The sequence below is a fragment of the Carassius auratus genome, chromosome 1 (assembly GCF_003368295.1).
Source record: "Carassius auratus strain Wakin chromosome 1, ASM336829v1, whole genome shotgun sequence".
Classification (NCBI taxonomy): domain Eukaryota; kingdom Metazoa; phylum Chordata; class Actinopteri; order Cypriniformes; family Cyprinidae; genus Carassius; species Carassius auratus.
In genome coordinates this window covers 33,429,019-33,448,929 of record NC_039243.1, presented here as the reverse complement: position 1 = coordinate 33,448,929, position 19,911 = coordinate 33,429,019, and the positions used below count along the sequence as shown (strand labels likewise).

The window sequence follows — 19,911 nt, the reverse complement described above, 5'->3', positions numbered from 1 at the left end:
TGTTTTATGCTAATAATTACATCTCTGATATCAGTCGGACTGTCCTATTAATCATCTCTTTCTGCGTCACACACACACACACACACAAACTCTTCTGACATGCACGCAGACGTTCACACACTTTCACTAAGTCTGTGTGTGTTGTTGCTGGTTGCTCTTTGATGTGTGCACATGCTATAGGAAAGTAGTAGTCCCAGATGCATTGATTGCTTTCATATTTTTAGGATATTTTAAGCTGATATTGTCTTGATATTTTATTGCTTTGTCATCATGAAAAATAGCAAATCAGTTTTTGGAGAGACAGCTGTGGGGGGACCACTTACTCACTTTATTATTATTATTTTGGTGAAATAATGTGTGTGCTACCCAAGAACCGCAAGGGCTCATGGGAGCAGTTATGGTTAAGAAAAAAGTGCAAATGAGTAAAAACATGCATCTGTTTCCTCAAGCGAGCTGTCAGTGTCCAAAAGAGAGGGACTTCTATGCATTAGCAAATGATTGTTCAGTTTGCTTCTCTTCTGGATTTGTATGTGCAGAAATGCATGGAAAAACACCTATTTCAAAACTTTCAGTGGCTAAGAAAAAATGCTACCTTGGTTCCAAATGTTGTAACTTTTGATTACGTCATGTTATCAAAATAAAGTTTAATTCACATAAAGCTAACACGTTTTTCATTTAATCATTTCCCCTACCATATTTTTTTCCTGAGATAAAGAATATCAAATAAGACATATGTAAAAATGTCCCTTCTGCATGAGATTTTACAAACGTGAAGACTTTCCTTTTCCTAAAAATACAGAAGGTTTCCTATCAAACGATAAATACCTTTTGACTTCTTTAGAAAATAATTATGAATTACAAGTCATTATTTTTGTGTATGTCACTCAGAAAAAACAACACCCTTCAAGAGGTGTAAAAATGCCTTCAGGGCCTAAAGGGTTAAAAATCATTTTAATTTGTCCTGTGAGCTGTTCCTTTTAAATTGTCATTTTGTACTGCATTACTTTTAAAAGTAACTTTCTCCAACATCTTAATATAATTAAATCACTTCTCGGATCTCTTAAATGTGCCCTGTCTCTTTGTGTGTGTGTGTGTGTGTGTGTGTGTGTGTAAAGTGGGCATGAGCACTGCTGATGACTTATAGCTGGCATTTAGGGATGTCAGCTGTTCTACTCTTCTACAATCTGTAATGAGGACACTAGAGCTAATGGCCTGCTACACTCTTCAGCTCATCTGTCACTAATGGCCAGAAAACAGCGTGATGCACACACATGGTCATTTATGTTCTATAGATGATTAACAGCTAATTAAATTGCAATCTGCACCAGTCATGCTAAATGCGTGCTTGCAGACATTACAGAACTCACCATGTGTTCACAGCTTCTGTGTATCCTCAAAAGAGCAGAATAATCTCTTTGAACATAAGAACCTTAATAATAACTTGCTGTACCAAGTGTCTTAAAAGGTTTCAAAAACTGATGACCTGTATTGTATTTGGGGGGAAAAAACAAATACATTTTTAATTGCATTTACTGTTCTGAACAGGCTGTTGTCTAATTATGAGATGAGAACAGACCAGATATAAATGTTAGAAATATATGTAATTCATTTTTTCCAAAACCGTTTTACAAGGCTTTTTAATTACTTTTTTTCAGCCTTTTAGAAGTGCCATGAATGCAATCCATTAATGTAAATTAAATAAACTAAAACAAACAAACCCAAAAATGTAGTGATATATTTCATTCGTTATTTAATTCACTCATTTATTCACTAAACTGGCTTATGTGTAGTCATTGGTTCATGCACGTTTCATGTTTGAGTGTTTTCTCTGCACTCCAGACTAACCCCACATCATGACATACTACATTATTTAAATAAAAATGGAAAAAAATATTAGCGAGCTCATTTTTTTTTTTTATTATCGTGTGATTAGTTGATTTATCGACTATCGGGACAGGCCTATTGGTGGCACCACTAAGTAGTAATTTAGAATTATGTGAAATTTTTGGTGTCTGCTAATAGGAAGAAAAAAAAAGAAAAAGAAAAAAAAATATCTATATAGATAATTTTTTTTTTTTTTTTAATTTTGCATGATGTCAGTATCGATCCAAGAGTGCTGGCTCATCAACTTATGCAACAAACTGAAACACACAGTGCACCTTATTTTTATACCTCCAAACAGGAAAAAAAATGCATGTTTTCAAAAGGTTTCCCAAATTCACTGTTTTAATTGCTACATCACTTCTCCGTCTTCTGCCAGAGTCCTGTTGTGCTAAAAGGTGCTCACACAGAGCAGGATTCATGAGCATTGTAAATACATACGTTTAAGGATGTGTGTTGGATTAAGTGATGTATTTTAATCAGCCCCCTGCTGAAAAAACACATTTCTCGTTCCCTCCCTTTCTGATGTCACGCACACTCACATCAGCAGCACTCGTTGTTTTATCACAGGGTCGAGGGAGAGGTTAAGAACTCGATCCCATCCTCCAGATAACACGTCAGATCTGGCCACTGTCATGCTGAACAACATCCCACAATACAGGACTCATCCTTCATCACATATTCACCCAGATATTACCGCAGCGACGGCAGGTGATTGTAGACTTAACTGTGCATTAACCCTGGACCAGGTTGCTCTCCATATATCTCGAAAAGGTCTTTGAACATTGTGAGGGAGATGGTTTCAGTCTAGAGGACCGCTGATGCTCTCGAACACACTAACATATCAGTACTTGATTATCAAGTGTTGACTGAGAGGACGATGCAGCAATAGAGTGAGAGAAAAGGGTTAATAATTTACAGACATGGATGCTTACTGGAAAAGTGCCATACACACACACACACACACACACACGTTGTGCAATGCAAAATATCTTACACAAATCTATACAAAATATCTTATTATGCTCATCAAGGCTGCATTGATTTGATCAAAAATGAAGTAAAACAGTAATATTTTGAAATATTATTAATTTAATAGTACTTTATTTACAAATATATAAACTTAATAAAATGCTGTGATCAAAGCTGTATTTTCAGCATCATTCCTCCAGTCTTCAGTGTTACATGATCTTCAGAAAGCAGAATAACATGCAGATTTGAAGCTCAAGAAATGGCTATTATCATATTAAACAAAGGATGGAAAGAAACTGGTGATGAAAAAGTCTTTGACATGAAACAAAACCAAAAAGCAGCACACAATACTGTGGTGCAACCAGGTTTAATGCCATTTCCGACTTAGTTTTTGATCTTACTTGAGATGAAAATGGATCTTGTTTGATATTTCAAATGCTCAGTCAACATCGGTGGATTTAAACTTAAAAAATGGTGTGTATTGACGTCTTTCTGCGGTTGAAACAAGATACCTTCGGGCGTTCATTCATGTTTATTTTGTGCTATAACTAGTAATGAGGATCCATGACACACTGTAACACAGAAAGTGTCATTTTAAGTTGAGTAAAAATACACTCAAAAATGACTTGCCTTCACATGGTGCTGTTAGTTTTTTGCAAAAACAAAGTTTTACATACATTTAAAATATTAACCTAAAAATTAAATGTTATTTATTTATATTGGAGTCCATCAAATTTGAGTGAAAACCATCAAAATGCTGACAGGGAAAGAGTTAATATATCTATGATGGTATAAAAAAACTCAAATATATGGTAATAAAAATCAATGGTCCACTTAGAAAGTGAAAGGCAGCTCATGACTCATCACCAGCATAACACATGACAGATTTATGTTTTTATGTTTCTAATAAAGCATAAATTGTTTATGTTTACTGTTAGTCGCATTGAATCAAAGTGTTCGATAATTGGCATTTTAAAACTAATCAGTTTCACAAAAATAGCATGAAAATAAATATAATGTAGAATCTTCCCTCCTCTTTACTCTGTCTGTCTTCCCATTTCAGCCTCTGATAGTGAACTCAAGTGTTTTCTCATGAGCACTTTTATGACAATTCCTGATGTAATGTACACTCTCAGAAAAATAGGTACAAAAGTTGTCACTGGTGTGAATACTGTGATCCACTGCAGCTGACACGCTCCGCTCACTCCAGAAGTTTCTCTCTCCAGTCTGTTGATGTGCATGTGTGCATGCTTGTTTGTTGTGGGATAGGAAGAAATGCGTCTTAGCCTTGAATTTCTCCTTCACAGATTTCCACTCAAGCATGCCCTGTAAATAAATGGAGAAATTAATTTTCAGCATGGATGCAACTCATTGGCCTCTCTCTCAGGGTCACCTTACACGTACCCTCCAGGATGATATACTCATGAATGATGTGGGCCTGGGCTTTTCTAGGGTTATGATGCATCACATTGGAAACAGGAAAGGTCATTACACTCTACAGCTAGCTGGTGCTTTACTCTGTTTTAGTCAAAGACTGTAGTTAAACGTTTAAAAGTTCATTTTCATAAGCAGAAGTGGTACCAAAATGGTTAACTGTTTTAGCATAAAAAGATGTTTTATAAATATACATTACATTTATGAATAAATGCTGCAAACATGCTGTTCATTGTTAGTTTATAAGACACCAAGCATTAACTAATGCAAATTAAACATTATTGTAAATGGTGACCATTGTTGGAATAAACATTACCACATTATTACCTGATCAGTCGCTCTCTATAGACTTAAAGAGCCCAGAGTAGAAGTTAATCAGCATCTATTCTAATCATTCTTTGTGTGCCGTGGACACACACACACACACACACTCACACACTCACACTCTCTCTCTTTCTCTCTGGCCCTGTCACCCTTGAACAGCTATCCGCATAATTCTTTCTCCACTGCACCTCAGCCAGATGCATTAATTTTTCATTGCTAGGTGCACATGCGTGATTATTGCCACCACGTGCTCTTCTAATCAGTCCGGTCTCACGCCTTTACCCTCCACAGCAATGTGTTCTCATGCAAAACTGTTATTGTTATGTGACATTTAACACGGCCACAGACAGGTTACCTCTAAGTCCTTAAAATACTTTTAAAGGGCTGCTAAAGAAAGGGAAATGGTCAATGAAAGTCATAAAGAGCTCCGAGAGATCCATCCCGTAAAAAAGACATGTTTGAAAGCATCATTAGCGTATCATGTTTTCATATTCCGCTAATATATTTCCTATTTCTTTTCCCCCAGATGCATTTTGTTTTCAGACATGCTCAGTGTTATCTTTTGATGCATTTTTAGTTTTTATTTTATTTTACAAAAGCAGTGCTGTAATAAAATGAAATGCATTTTCTGATCAAGCAGCTGTGGAAGCTCATGACACGATCGCCAGCACTCACGAACACACACATATTTCCATAATTCTGATGATTCCCAATGGATTTCATGGGACATACTGCCTCCACTAATTGGCACATCAATAACGCTCTCCAGATATGAGCAATCTTAATGAGCTGCATCGTACACACTCCTGGGCCTCTTTTGTACATATACATGAATTTACAGGAATGGTTCACTCCCTGAAAAATATATATATATATTGCAAACTCTCATGTCATTCCAGACCCATATGCTTTTCTTGTCAACACAAATGTAGAAGTATTTACAAAGAATCACACAATAATTCATACTCTCCATAACTGTCAAGATCCCAAACCACCATCAAAATATGATAAAAGGATTATACGATACTATATTTTATGATCAATAGTGAAAAATTATCATCCGCTGATTATATTCATATCCTCCAAATGTAATTTTTTGAGTTTTATGATGCTGCTAGGTTTTCTTTGTCATTATATGGCCAGTTCTGAATGATAAATCTGAATAGCAATTACTGAATAAACAATATTTCTACATGTGTATTCTACAAAAAGATACATGCATATTTAAAATGACATCCGAATTAAATTATGACAGAATTTTCACATGTTTATTGGTTCTCTTTTTCCCTACCCAAAAGAAATCTTTAAAATAATAAATTTTTGTATCTTGTCAATGTAAAAAAAAAAAAAAATCACATTTAAAGCAATAGTCTATAAAGATTTGGACAGATGCAAGTTGATTTTTATTTATTTTTACTTTAGTGTTTTTTTATATCCGTTTTTTGTTTTGTTTTCTGTAAGAAAAGTCACATTTATGAGCGATGTAGACAGATGTAAGATTAAAATAATTTTTGCTTGTGTGCTTTTATTTTGTAAACTGGTCAATCAGTTTTTTTTGTTTTTGTTTGTTTTTAAGTATTCTGTTTTAGGAGACATCACATATCTGAGTAATAGTCTTTAAAAATGTAGACAGATGCAAGTCTGTCATATCAAACATCTTAACTTTTCTTTGTATGTATTCACAAATACAGTCGTTTTTAAAAAGGAATCTAATGTAACCCATCTCCCGCTCGTCTTCTGATGGGTTCAGAGTGACACCCCTGTCTCAGGAGACCCGACCAAACGCTCTCTGCCTCCCATCTCATTCCTGATTTTACCGCTCCTTGATTAACATAAAGGCCGTCCTCTGGAGAGTTCGTGTTCAATAACATTGCCCCCCTCTGATTGACACAAGATTGCGGCCCACATTAAATGCCCATCAGCCTCTGACAAGACATGAAACAACACGGGGTCAGTCCATCCACATAATAAACTCGGAGGAACAGGTTCTTTTTAATAAAATTGGTGTAGACAAATACATTTAGTGGAATAAATCTGCATGCTTTATTCAAGAGCTTGTAATAAATGCTGCATGTTGTTAATAAATCAATGAAAGAAAAATATTAAAGAATTAATAACATTTTCAATATTTTAACAGATGGTATTTAAATTAGATTTTTTGTTGTTGTTGCAATAGTGAGTATCATGCTTAATGTCTATTTTATATTTGTGTGAATTTCCACAGCATGCATGGTGTGTGAAAAACTGAATATTTAATTCCAAAGAGATATTTTATTAATATGTAACCATGCAAAACTCAGTTTTATCTCTGAAATATTTGCCTTGCATCTGTTTCTCATAATATCACTTATAAAATTTGTAATAGTTTGCTGTCAAACCTGTTGCAGATACCACATCGCTCTGATTTAAATATCTAATTAAGAGAGCATGGTGTGCAAATAAGCTGAATTAGCTGTCAGTGAATTCACATTTAAATGAATGATGCTAAGACCTTTCCAATAAGCATTTAAATGATATAAATTGCCGTTTAAGTGCAGCGCCTAATGTTTGTCTCAAAATTAATGTGACACAAGACAGCAATGACAATCAAGGCTCTTCTCAAACTCATTTGGGCTCGTTTAGAGGCCTTTGTGCACACACAGCTTTGAGCTAATTAACACAATCGCTGTTTTTATGAGCAGTCATAAATGAAGACATCTAATGAAGAGAGAAACAGCTTGCGTTTCATTGAAGAACAATCATAGCTCGGGAAACAACAACACTCTCAGATGCAGAGATGAGACTAAACAAAGGAGCAAAGATATCTGGTCCTGCTCATGTTAGACGCTCTGTGTTTCTCCAGTGGTCCGGTCTTAGAAGCATTAGCTTGTAATTTGGGTCTATTGTGTCGTTTGTGACTGTTGAAAGCACATTTTGACAGATCGTGTTGCTCATGCATTCTCTGAGTTGTTGTGCATGTGCAAAAAAACAAAAACAAAAAATATTTATTACAAGCAGACATGCCATGTGTCTTATTTTATAACTACCTTCAATTGAGCTTGCATCTCTGGGCCGGGTGGTTTGTTTTCTGTGTGACATACGTGTTATCTTGTGTGTTTTATAGGCTCTGGAGAGTGAGTTTGTGTCCTGTCAGCTGCATCAGTGGATCGATCTGATATTCGGATACAAGCAGCAGGGACCTGAGGCCGTCAGAGCTCTCAATGTCTTCTATTACCTGACTTATGAAGGAGCGGTCAACCTCAGCTCCATATCTGACCCCATGCTCAGAGAGGTGAATGTGTTTCGCTCTCTTACACAGACGGGCAAACCTTTGGAATAATTACCATGTTTTCAATGTTTCAGAAGCCTCTACTCCTCACCAAAGCTGGATTTATTTGATTTAAAAATACAGAAAAAATGTGAAATATTTTTGAGTAATTAAAACATCTGTTTTCTGTGTGAATCTGTGTTAAAGTGTAATTTATTTCTGTGATGCTCCGCTGTATTTTCAGCATCATTCCTCCAGTCTTCAGTGTCACATGATCTTCAGAAATCATTATTGTATGATTATTTACTGCTTTATTATAAATAATGATTCTTACTCTTATCAATGTTGAAATCAGTTTGTCTTAATGTATTAGTAGTTTTGCTTAGTATTATAATGGTTAAACCACAATACACATGATTTTTTGCATTTTTGATTTTAATGCATGCTTGCTAAATAAAAGTTAAAACCGAAAAGTATATCACGGGTTCCACAAAAATATTAAGCAGCACAGCTGTTTTCAACATTAATAATAATCAGAATATTTTCATGATTTCTAAAGATCATGTGACACTGAAGACTGGAGTTATGTGTGTGTGTGTGTGTGTGTGTGTGTGTGAGACCCATCTAGGTCTTTCCTTCCTTCACTGCATGCTTCCTTTCTTCTATCTATTTCTTCATCCCTCTATCTGATGCAGATTCATTGCCTATGTGCTCTGTTCATCTCTCCAGTTCAGCCCATTATCCTGCACAATTCCTGTTTAATAAGAAGAGGTTAAATGGGATTTCTCACGCCTCACTGCCACTCCGCCATTCACAGGCCATAAGACGATCGATAAATTCACATGACCGTGTGTGCAATCAAACTGTGATAAACATGCTTGAGAAAAACTAAACGTTTGACAGGATCTGAGGCGTAAGAGAAAAGAGCGAGCACCACAGTCCTTGAATCTTGAATATGCATACAGTTTTTATGCAATATTTTAGCTCTGTCATGATGTTGAATTAATATGTAGTGATATAAAAGTCTTGAGTTCTGATATGATTGTTCAGACTGAGGTCACATTGTAACAAATCAGACCCGTATCTGATTTAGGGCTACAAATGGAAGTGGCCCGAATCAGAATTGAAAAAAAGTCACATATGAGCAAAATTATCAGATTTGGTTCACTTTTACATTAATTCTAATTTTGCAGCACAACACTTTTATGCACACACACAAAAAAAAAAAAAAATTAAAAAAAAAAATATATATATATATATATATATATATATAAAATTGCATTGCCATAATGAGTGTATTTCGAAAACCAAAATACTGTTTCATGGCCACACAAAAAAAAATGTATGGCTGGTACATTTTCTCAGTCACTATTAGCAGGTGTGTTAAAACTCAGTTTTGGAGCATGATTGCACGTCACGGTCAGGTTTGAGTTAAATTAGAAAAATAAACACAGAGGGTGTAGTTTAGCGTGGCTCTTAGAACAGCATGCGTGTAAGTTTGAGTGGAAACAGCAGGTTTGGCACCAGCTCTGGATCTCCTCACTGCTGGCTTCTGCTTTTAGTCTTAGTTTTGCATCTTGTATATCAGGTCTGGTTTGGGCAGGACTGGATCTTGTCCATCTGAGCAGCTGAGTTTGGGTTTTTTGCGTCTGTATGTGCTTGTGTGTAGAGAACGGGGCGTGTGGAATGTCTCATGGCAGATTAGGGTCACTCAGGAGACTGGGCCATGTTTACTCAGACGATGATTACTTCCTGTCTTTGCCCTGACACCACAAAAAAAAGAACATGACAGGCACAAAGGGTTCCCTTTGCACATGAAATAAGCGCACGCACACATACACAGTCCCGTTCCTCCAATCAAGCCCACTTTTACTCAAGTCTGATACTAATCTGACCTTTAAAAGACTTAAGTTTAAAGAGAAACCTTTCCCCCAAAACCCCCTTTTTAAGTATTCATTGGGACCTCATTATGCAGAATGAGAAAATTTGGTCACAGCTTGTTGTACAGCTAAATTACCTTGTCAAGGGTTAGAGTAAATCAGGAGACTTATGGAGCATGACTGTGTGTGTGTGTGTGTGTGTGCATGCATATGGAGTATTTCTATCATTTAAATGTGTAGAATGTAAAGAGAACTCATCAGATACGCACTAGTGCTCCTAAAGAGATTGGCCCCTCTTGCATAGAAATAAACGGCTTGTGCCCGTATAACCTTCTCTCCTCATTGGCTGGGCGCTGTGACCTGAGAACTGCCTCGTTCTACTGTGGTAGTAAATGTCAGGAGAGGATTTAATGAACATGAGACAGGTGCCTGCACGATGCATCCAGATATTAGCTTAAAAAAAAATACGCTCAACCTTCATCCTGTTTATAATACATGCTATCCAACACAATTTCACAATATTTCAGAAAGCATCTTACATGTTTCAGTGAATGTAAGTATATAGTGGCCGAAGACAAAGAATCACCCTATTTTATTTTATTTTATTTTTAATTTAGTTTTTATTTAGTTTTTATTTTATTTTATTTTTAATGTAATTAATTTTATTTTATACACACATATATATATATACACATATATATATATATATATATATATATATATATATACACACACATATATATATATATTTAAATGCTTTGTTTTTACTTTTAGAAATTTTGAATTACTGTATTTTATTTAATTTAAAACTTTTTCTTTTTCTGATCCCTGATGATCTTTTTCTATTTTATTTTTAATTTATTTAATTTTTAATTTAATTTAATTTTAAAATTTAATTAATTTATTTTCTTTTATACACACACACACACACACACATATATATATTTAATTGCTTTGTTTTTTACTTTTTGAAATTTTGAATTACTGTATTTTATTTATTTAATTTAACACTTTTCGTTCATGTTTAGTTTTTTTCCTGATCCCTGATGATCTTTTGTGTAGACTTTTGGACCCCACTGTATTTATCTTCATTGCCTGAACAATTGACCGCTTTGTGCACAACAAAAAAAAAGGCCTTACCTCTATCCCTCACATACTTGTTTTTGTTTCCCAATTTCACATGCCATCTACTCTTTCTGAGGTCTATGAACCTACATTATTGAAGTAAATGTCCTACATAAATAACGATCTGACTGAGAAATACTGAAAGATCTCATACTGAATAGCTGACGTAATGTGGTTTTGTCAAACACCAAAGACTTGGTCCAGAAATGAAGACTTGATGCCACACAGAGTGTCAAATTCCATTGCTTTTGAGCAGAAATCAACCGATCATATAATTGAAACGAGGTGTCTTCCCTTGCGTGGCCTCTTCTGAACCCCGCTTCTTCAGAATGGTATTTCCAGACACAGTAGTCCTGTCATCTGTGTTTCATCAATGCCTCTAATGAGATCACTAGTGGATTATCACTATATAAAGAAGAGTTTGTGTGGTGCAGTCTATTGTTACCAGCAGAGTGGGCCGAACGAGATCAAAGCAGGAGAGCAGGACGAAGAAAGAGAGATGAAGAGCAGAAGAAGAGTTAGAAACAGACGGAAAGGATTGATGGAAAGAAGTGCAGTCTGAGCAAAGTGGAAAAAGAGAGAGGTGGAAGTGCACATAAATTCAGTTGCTTGATAGCCTTTTCCCAATTATTCCCACCGCTTTTCTTTCATAATTCTTTACACACACACACACACACACACACACACACACTCTCTCTTTGAGTCTGTATGAGCTGATACTGTCCAGGGCAGGTTATCCTCTGTCTGAAGGTGATGTTTATAGTCCTGTATCTCTTCATTAGTTCCACTAAACCATCATAACCCTGACTCTCTGTCCTCCTCAGGCTGTGGAGGCTCAAATCAGAAGTTTTGGACAGACCCCCTGCCAACTGCTGATCGAGCCACACCCACCACGCAGCTCCGCCATGCAGGTGGTGAGTGACACACACACACAGTCACGCACACACTCACTCACATACTCACACACACACACACACACACACGTTTGTTTCTGTGTAAAGTGTGTTCATCCCATAGGTGTAATGTTTTTATTCTGTAGAAACTGTATATTCTATCTCCCTTCACCAACCCTACACCTAACCCTAACCCTCACAGGAAACTTTGTGCATTTTTACTTTCTCAAAAAAACTCATTCTGTATGATTTATAAGTGTTTTGAAAAATGAGGACATGGGTTATGTCCTCATAAGTCACCCTCTCCTTGTAATACCTGTGTCATACCCATGTCATTATACAGAGTTGTGTCCTAATATGACACAAAAACAAGAGCACACACACACACACACACAAACTCACACACACACACACTCACTCACTCACTCACTCACTCACTCACTCTCTCTCTCTCTCTGTCTCTCTCTCTCTCTCTCATGCACACACACACTCACAAACACTCACTCACACACACACACAAACTCACACACACTCACTCACTCACTCACTCACTCTCTCTCTCTCTCTCTGTCTCTCTCTCTCTCTCTCATGCACACACACACTCACAAACACTCACTCACACACACACACAAACTCACACACACTCACTCACTCACTCACTCACTCACTCTCTCTCTCTCTCTCTCTCTCTCTCTCTCACGCACACACACACTCACAAACACTCACTCACACACAGACACACACACACACACACTCTCTCTCTCACTCACTTACAAATACTCACTCACACTTACACAAACACTCACTCACACACACATACTCGCGCACACACACACTATCTCTCACTTTCCAAACATCTTTAACATGCAGACAGTCTGAAAACGGTGAAGATCAAGTCTGTTGCTGGTCGTGGTGGTGTATTATCAAATGATAATAACAAATCAATCTTTATTTGAATCAGGTTTCATAATTAATACAAGTTGGGTACAAATGCAGGGAACGTGCATGAATTTATTTATTGTTCTTTAAGAGCCTATTAGTTAATCTTTGCATGATACTTGTTTCGGTTTCTCCTTTTAAATGGTGAATATAGACTATCAGGTAACACTTTGCAATAGGGAACACACTTATTTTTTCCTGTCCATCTATAATAAAATAATGTTGTTGTTTGGGCAGGGTAGGTAGAAATGTAGACAGTTCAACTCTCAACTGTTTGGGATGAAAACGGGTTTGAAACTGTATCTGTCTGCTTAAATCACCTCATTCACTCTTTTGCACTTTTCCTGTCCTCTTTCAGTGAGAAAGGGTCCCAGAAGTGGGAAAAGTCTTGTGCTTAAGCGTAGAGCTCTGAGGTGATAGTGTCTTTAGTCTAGAAACTAACAGACTGTGGGTGATGGCCTAGAACGCCCCATTAGCTGTGTGTTTCTGTGGTGTTGACAGCCCCTGTGTGGGAGAAACACACACACACACACACACACTCTTCTGAGTGTCCAGATGCAGATATAGTTATAGGCTCAGAACTGCATTTCGTAACAGTGACACTAAACACTTTGACTACACAACATCATCATCATCATCACAGTCCTTTCCCAAACACTGGGAGGTGCTAGAAAACACCAGATCTGATACTTTGATAATCTGTGCTGTATAGAAGCAACGGCCAATCAGGATCCTCTACAAACACAAGGAAGTCCGCTTGATGGTTGGATGACTTTGCTGCCAAGTAATCAGACAGATATAAGCTTGAAGAGTAGAACGCAGTTGAAAGCAGATTATAAAGTTACTAATGGAAATATGAATTTACTGTGGCAGCCTGAAGGAAAGTTCAGATTAATTTGAAATCTGTTATGATATTTTGCATCTTTAGATCTTTACAACCTGTTTTCCTTCTGTTTATCTTGTAGTCATTAGCCAAGAAGTCTAACTTAGCATGTAACTTAGCCTAGCAGAAGCATTTCTGGAATTGGTCCAAAAATGTCAAATATATAATTGTTTTTTGTGAAATGAAAGCGTGTAGCCGCTTTGATCTCTGTCTCTCTCTCTCTCTTGTCCTCTTTTCTCCAGCTTCAACTTACTTCAGCAATGCATTTCAACTGTTCATGCACTTCATCATTAGTCTGCAAAAAATACTGCTTATCAGGAATCATTAAAAGGATCTAATAGATTCTAGGGCAAAGTGAATGCAATCATATATTGATATGATTTATTATTATATCATTAATATCATTAATACTTTTTTATTTTTAGGTATTATATATATATAAAAATTTAAATACATAATATTTATTTATTGAATTTTTTTGTTCATATATAATGATAGTTGCAATAAGGGAATCATAAGGAAGTTCTTGATTATGAATCTGCTTAATTCCAGCTTAGTAACAATTCTGTGAACAGTATTTGGAAATCCTTCAGAAGCCTGCTGAGAAGTCATGAGAGAATTTCAGATTTGTACAGAACAGCGATAATACATTTGAAATCACTTGTACAACTTTTTCAGCTGATGCTCTGATGCTGATATTGAAAATCTTATCACTGTGTTCCATCCGCTAAAAATTGCAGACATTCCAGAACGTCCAGATTTATTGTTACATTATTTTGTTTCTGAATAAGAAAGATTCTAAGTTCAACTGTCCTCATAACATCTGACCTCAGTTTCAGCTTTGTGCTCGCTTGCTCTGTTCAGTCTTCCGCTGCCTAATTTCCTCTCTTCCTGCTTCCACTTTTCTCTTCCACTTCCTCTCTTTTCCTCTCCGCTCCCCGCTGGTCATGGACTCAACAGTATCTCCTTCTGCAGACTCCACTGATGTTCACAGAGCAGATGCAGCAGGACGTCATCATGGTGCTCAAGTTCCCGTCCAACTCTCCTGTCACCCATGTGTCCGCCAACACACAGCCAGGCCTGACCAACCCAGCGGTCATCACGGTCACCGCCAACCGCCTCTTCGCCGTCAACAAGTGGCACGGCCTCAGTGGTGAGCATCAGCGCTCAGACAGAGATGTGATGGATGAGGAGTAATGGTGTGACGAGCACAATCTCGCGATATTATAACGCCACAGAACGCTGTTTCCTGATATCATCGCAACTGTAAATGTGATATTGATTTTAAGTTGATATTGGGTTAAATTGTAGACACTGCAGAACTGTCTCGAGGAACACACAGTGCTGATTCGTTACTCAGTGATTCAAGTGAGTCAGTGATTCAGTGAATCAGTCATTTGATTCATTTCTGAATCGATCAGCCGTTTGAACTAATGAATCACTCGTTAATTGAATTTTAGATTTCAATATTTATTTTTAATGCCCATTTACTATCATTATTTATTCAACTTTGAATCAGAATATTTATTTGCTTCTTGTAGTGTCTATTCAGTGCTTTACTGATGCTAAAGTTAAAACATTTTTAAAAAACCTTCAAAATTTGGTGGCTTTCAGACAAATACAATTTCTTAAAATATCAGTGTTAAAATTCTTAAAAAGTGTTAAAATATCTCATCTCGTGATCAAATGTGACACTTCCTCTGCCTTGCATTCAGCTTCCTGTCTAACTCCATTAACAATCCTCTTAGTATTATTATTGATCTTATTACTATTTGATATCATTTTTATCTCTCTTTTTATGTGATGGTTTTATTCTAAAATAATTTTTTTTTTTAACAATTTAAATGAAGTTGTTGTCGTCACAATGAGCATGAATGAGTTCATGAGTGTCAGTCATGTCAATATACATGAATGTCAGGTGATTTTGCTTTCTTAAACACATTTTGGCAAGCAATGAACTGTAAATGTATAGTTGTGCAAGAAGTTAAAAACCCCTCATCTTAACACACTGAATATATTCAAGGAGTTCAATAAAGGCATTTACATTTCAAGCAAATTTATGGTAATTCTGTCATTCCATTTAAATCCAATAGAATACTTCATCATTTGTAAAAATGTATGATTTTTGACTATTATACCATAATACTTATTAAAAGTTATTTAAGCGAAATCAGATTTTTCTCCGCATGCATGTTTACCTACCTGTCGATATTAAAACTGGATCAAAATTGTACATAAATGCTGGCACGTTTTTATCATTTATTGCTTTATTGTTCTGTTTCTTGAACAGAGGACCAGTGTTTTTGTTTAGGTGTTATTATCATCTGTCTGCTGTAGTAAATGACCAAGCTCTATGAATAATTATTTCTCATCTGTCCTCTCTCTTTCTCTCAGGTCATCAGAGCACTTCAGTGCAAGACCAGCAGTACCAGTTACCGGTTGAGATTGACCCTTTGATAGGTCTGTGGCTTGTCAGTCATCAGTAGAGTGATTTGTGATTGGCTGTTGTGAGTTGCGAGGGCCCGGCCCTTGGCAGGAGATGAGTGATGTTTTTCAGCTTCAGATCAGCATTTGCATGCAAATTGGAAAGCAATGAGCTGTGACTTTGCCTGTACATCACCAGCCCTCTCTCTCTCTCTTGTTCTTTCTGTGTCTCTCTGCCCTGTCAGACTGATTGAATATGAATGGTGTAATAATGTCTGACAGGACAGTATGTCCTCCTCTCATCCCTCCGACCTGTAGATGAGGGAAGATGTGTGATAACATACGGCTAAAGCCTTTCTCTCCTCCTACGCCTCTTATATCTCAGCTCTCCTGCTGTTCTTATTATTATAGAGTTTCACATGTCTTGCCTAATTTATGTTTGTCACTTCATGGACGCCATCTATATGTGTCCTCGTCCCACTTACCTGTACACTCTCACTCTCACACTCTCTCTCACTCTCACACACTCTCTCTCACTCTCTCAGTCTCACGCACTCTCTCTCACTCTCACTCTCACTCTCACACACTCTCTCTCACTCTCTCAGTCTCACACACTCTCTCTCACTCTCACGCACTCTCTCACTCACTCTCTCTCACTCTCACACACTCTCTCTCACTCTCACACTCTCACTCTCACACACTCTATCACTCTCTCACTCTCTCTCACTCTCACACTCTCTCTCACTCTCACACACTCTCTCACTCTCACACACTCTCTCTCACTCACACACTCTCTCTCTCACTCACACACTCTCACTCTCTCTCTCTCACTCTCACACACTCTATCACTCTCACACACTCTCTCTCATTCTCTCTCGCTCACACACTCTCTCTTACTCTCTCTCACTCTCACAGTCTCTCTCACTCTCACACACTCTCACTCACTCTCTCTCACTCACTCTCTCTCACTCTCACACACTATCTCACTCTTACTCACACTCTCTCACTCTCACACACTCTCTCTCTCACTCATTCTCTCACTCACTCTCTCTCACTCTCACACACTCTCTCTCTCTCTCACACACTCTCTCTCACTCTCACACACTCTCTCTCACTCACTCTCTCTCTCACTCTCACACACTCTCTCTCACTCACTCTCTCACTCTCACACACTCTCTCTCACTCTCACACACTCTCTCTCACTCTCACACACTCTCTCTCTCTCTCACACACTCTCTCTCACTCTCACACACTCACACACTCTCTCTCACTCACTCTCTCTCTCTCACTCTCACACACTCTCTCTCACTCACTCTCTCACTCTCACACACTCTCTCTCACTCTCACACACTCTCTCTCACTCTCACACACTCTCTCACTCACTCTCTCACTCACTAACTCTCTCTCACTCTCTCACACACTCTCTCTCACTCTCACTCACTCTCACTCACTCTCTCACTCTCACACTCTCTCACTCTCACACTCTCACACTCTCTCACTCTCACACACTCTCTCTCACACTCTCACTCACTCTCTCTCACTCACTCTCTCACTCACTCTCTCTCTCACTCTCACACACTCTCTCTCTCTTAGTCTCACACACTCTCTCACTCACACACTCTCACTCTCAAAAAGTCAAATTGTGAGGGAAAAATAAATAAATTGTGACTTCATATCTTGCGATTCTGACATTATAACTCACAATCATGCAATTATGAGCTTATATAACACAATTCTGAGAAAGAAGTCAGACCTGCAAAACCAGGGGAGAAAAAAATAGAATTGTGAGGTACAAAATCTCACTCCCGCTCTGTGACTGTCCTTCCTTCTCGATCTTTTTCTAAGCTGTTTATGTTTCTCTCCACTTTACCCAATCCTTTTCTAAGCTGGAAACTGTGTTTGTACTTTTCTAACACGTGGCTCTCGCTCTGTTTTCAGCCAATAATGTGGGTCTTCACAGAAGACAGATCTCAGATCTGTTAGATCAGAGCATCCAGGTAAATGCTCAGTGTTTTACCATCACAGCTGACAACCGCTTCATCCTGCTGTGTGGCTTCTGGGACAAGAGCTTCCGCGTCTATTCCACTGATACAGGTGACCACCTTGATTCATAGAAGCAAACATCATTATAAATACACCCTCGCTGCAGTACGTGGTCTCAGCTCCTGTGTTCTGTGTTTGTGTGCTAACAGGGAAGCTGACACAGATTGTGTTCGGTCATCTTGATGTGGTGACCTGTCTGGCGCGCTCGGAGTCATACATCGGCGGAGACTGTTACGTTCTGTCCGGCTCCAGAGACGCCACATTACTGCTCTGGTACTGGAACGGCAAGCACAGCAGCATCGGAGAGAACCCTGGGAGTAAGTTATAAATGCAAACCCAAAATACTGATCATGTGTGTCACTTTTATTTCCTGGGAAAGAGCAAACTCCTTTTGTGTTCCTCACGTCATTTCATTTTATTTTAATGAAGGCTTCAAAATATATTAGTTTCATCAGTATTGGTGCTCAGAAGAGCCTCTAGAGCTTCTCATGTTCCTCACACAGAGGTCAGAGTTCAAACACACATAGCTTTCATGCATGTGATGATATCAGTGCAGTAGCACACTGTTCACACACACACACACACACACAGTGGGTGTCTGTCGAGGCCAGTGTGATGATTTACAGCTCACTCTCAGAAGCTACAACTAGTTTCATCTGACCACAGCAGGTCTCTGCTCAGAAGATTGAGTTTCAGGATAGTGTCACACCAGAGTGTGTGTGTGTGTGTGTGTGTGTAAGTAGAGGTCAGAGGAAGACAGTAAATGTGATTCGGAGGTCTCCGGCTCAGGAGAGTTCAGTCACATCTCTATAAGAGAGCGAGAGAACACTTAATAAAAGTGAAAAATGCCACATGCACACACCAACCATATGGATACAGTGCTGATCAAAGCGCTCTATACACACACACACACACACACACACACACACACATCCTCTTTACTTATTTGGATGCTCTGTGCTGTGTCGGACTTTCATCTAAAGTCAAATCAAGCTGAATCTCTGGATTGGTGTCACATGTACAGGCCATATTATCCAGTAATATGAAGGTGAAAATAGACAGAACAAAAATGATAATTTCTGTCATATTATCAAGATAATCAGGAAACCTTGCAGGAATCAGTTCGAAACCAAAATTATGTATTATTATGTTTTTGATAAATGTTAATGTTTTATAAATGTAGTTTATTTTTGTCTGTCAGTCTATCAGTAATAATGCTGATTTACGTTTCTCAAGTCAAACTTGATTCATGATCACTGTCAAACTATTTTTAGAGCTAAAATCTGTATAATAGCATACTTCTGGTTACTAAATACTGATAATGCCAGACATATTTGTAAAATCTGTGTTATTATATGTTATGTTAGGTATTTACATTTTTTTCTTTCATTCAGACACTGTTATTACACATCAAATGTACAGTGGTTAACATCCATATCTAGTCTTTCCCAGACTCTGTATAGAACAGGACAGTAATTCTGTTGAGCACACTGCCTTCTAGTGGCCAAATAATGCACAGCACTTTCATAAACCAATTCAATCTTATAGATATTTTTGCACTTTTTTTGTTCATGCATTAATTATCTTTCTCTTTCTCTGATGGGTTAATGATACTCTCTAGTGTGCATTTGCAGTACAGCTAAATAGTACACAGTATATAGTTATTAGATTGTAATCAGATGTTGTTCTAATGCGAACCAAATGGTGGCTGATGATGGGGAGGTTAAACGATACACCAATATATCAGTTTTATTGATCTTTTCAGGTCACAATCCGAAATCAGGCTTTAACCCCTGGAGTTGTAGAGTATAACTCAAAGAAGAGACATTTAAGAAGTTTGTCAAAAACGTATCAATCTAGACAGAG

General features: G+C 37.6%; 1 protein-coding gene across 1 annotated transcript in view; it reads left to right on the top strand.

Annotated features, from left to right (window-relative positions):
* Positions 1–19,911, top strand: part of LOC113108419 (lipopolysaccharide-responsive and beige-like anchor protein) — a 146,360-nt gene that overhangs the window by 121,684 nt on the left and 4,765 nt on the right. Inside the window, exons 47-52 of the mRNA XM_026271549.1 lie at positions 7,715–7,882; positions 11,688–11,777; positions 14,554–14,731; positions 15,973–16,038; positions 17,941–18,096; positions 18,195–18,362. Of these exons, the coding sequence (XP_026127334.1) occupies positions 7,715–7,882; positions 11,688–11,777; positions 14,554–14,731; positions 15,973–16,038; positions 17,941–18,096; positions 18,195–18,362 (826 nt within the window). The remainder of the gene's footprint in view (positions 1–7,714; positions 7,883–11,687; positions 11,778–14,553; positions 14,732–15,972; positions 16,039–17,940; positions 18,097–18,194; positions 18,363–19,911) is intronic.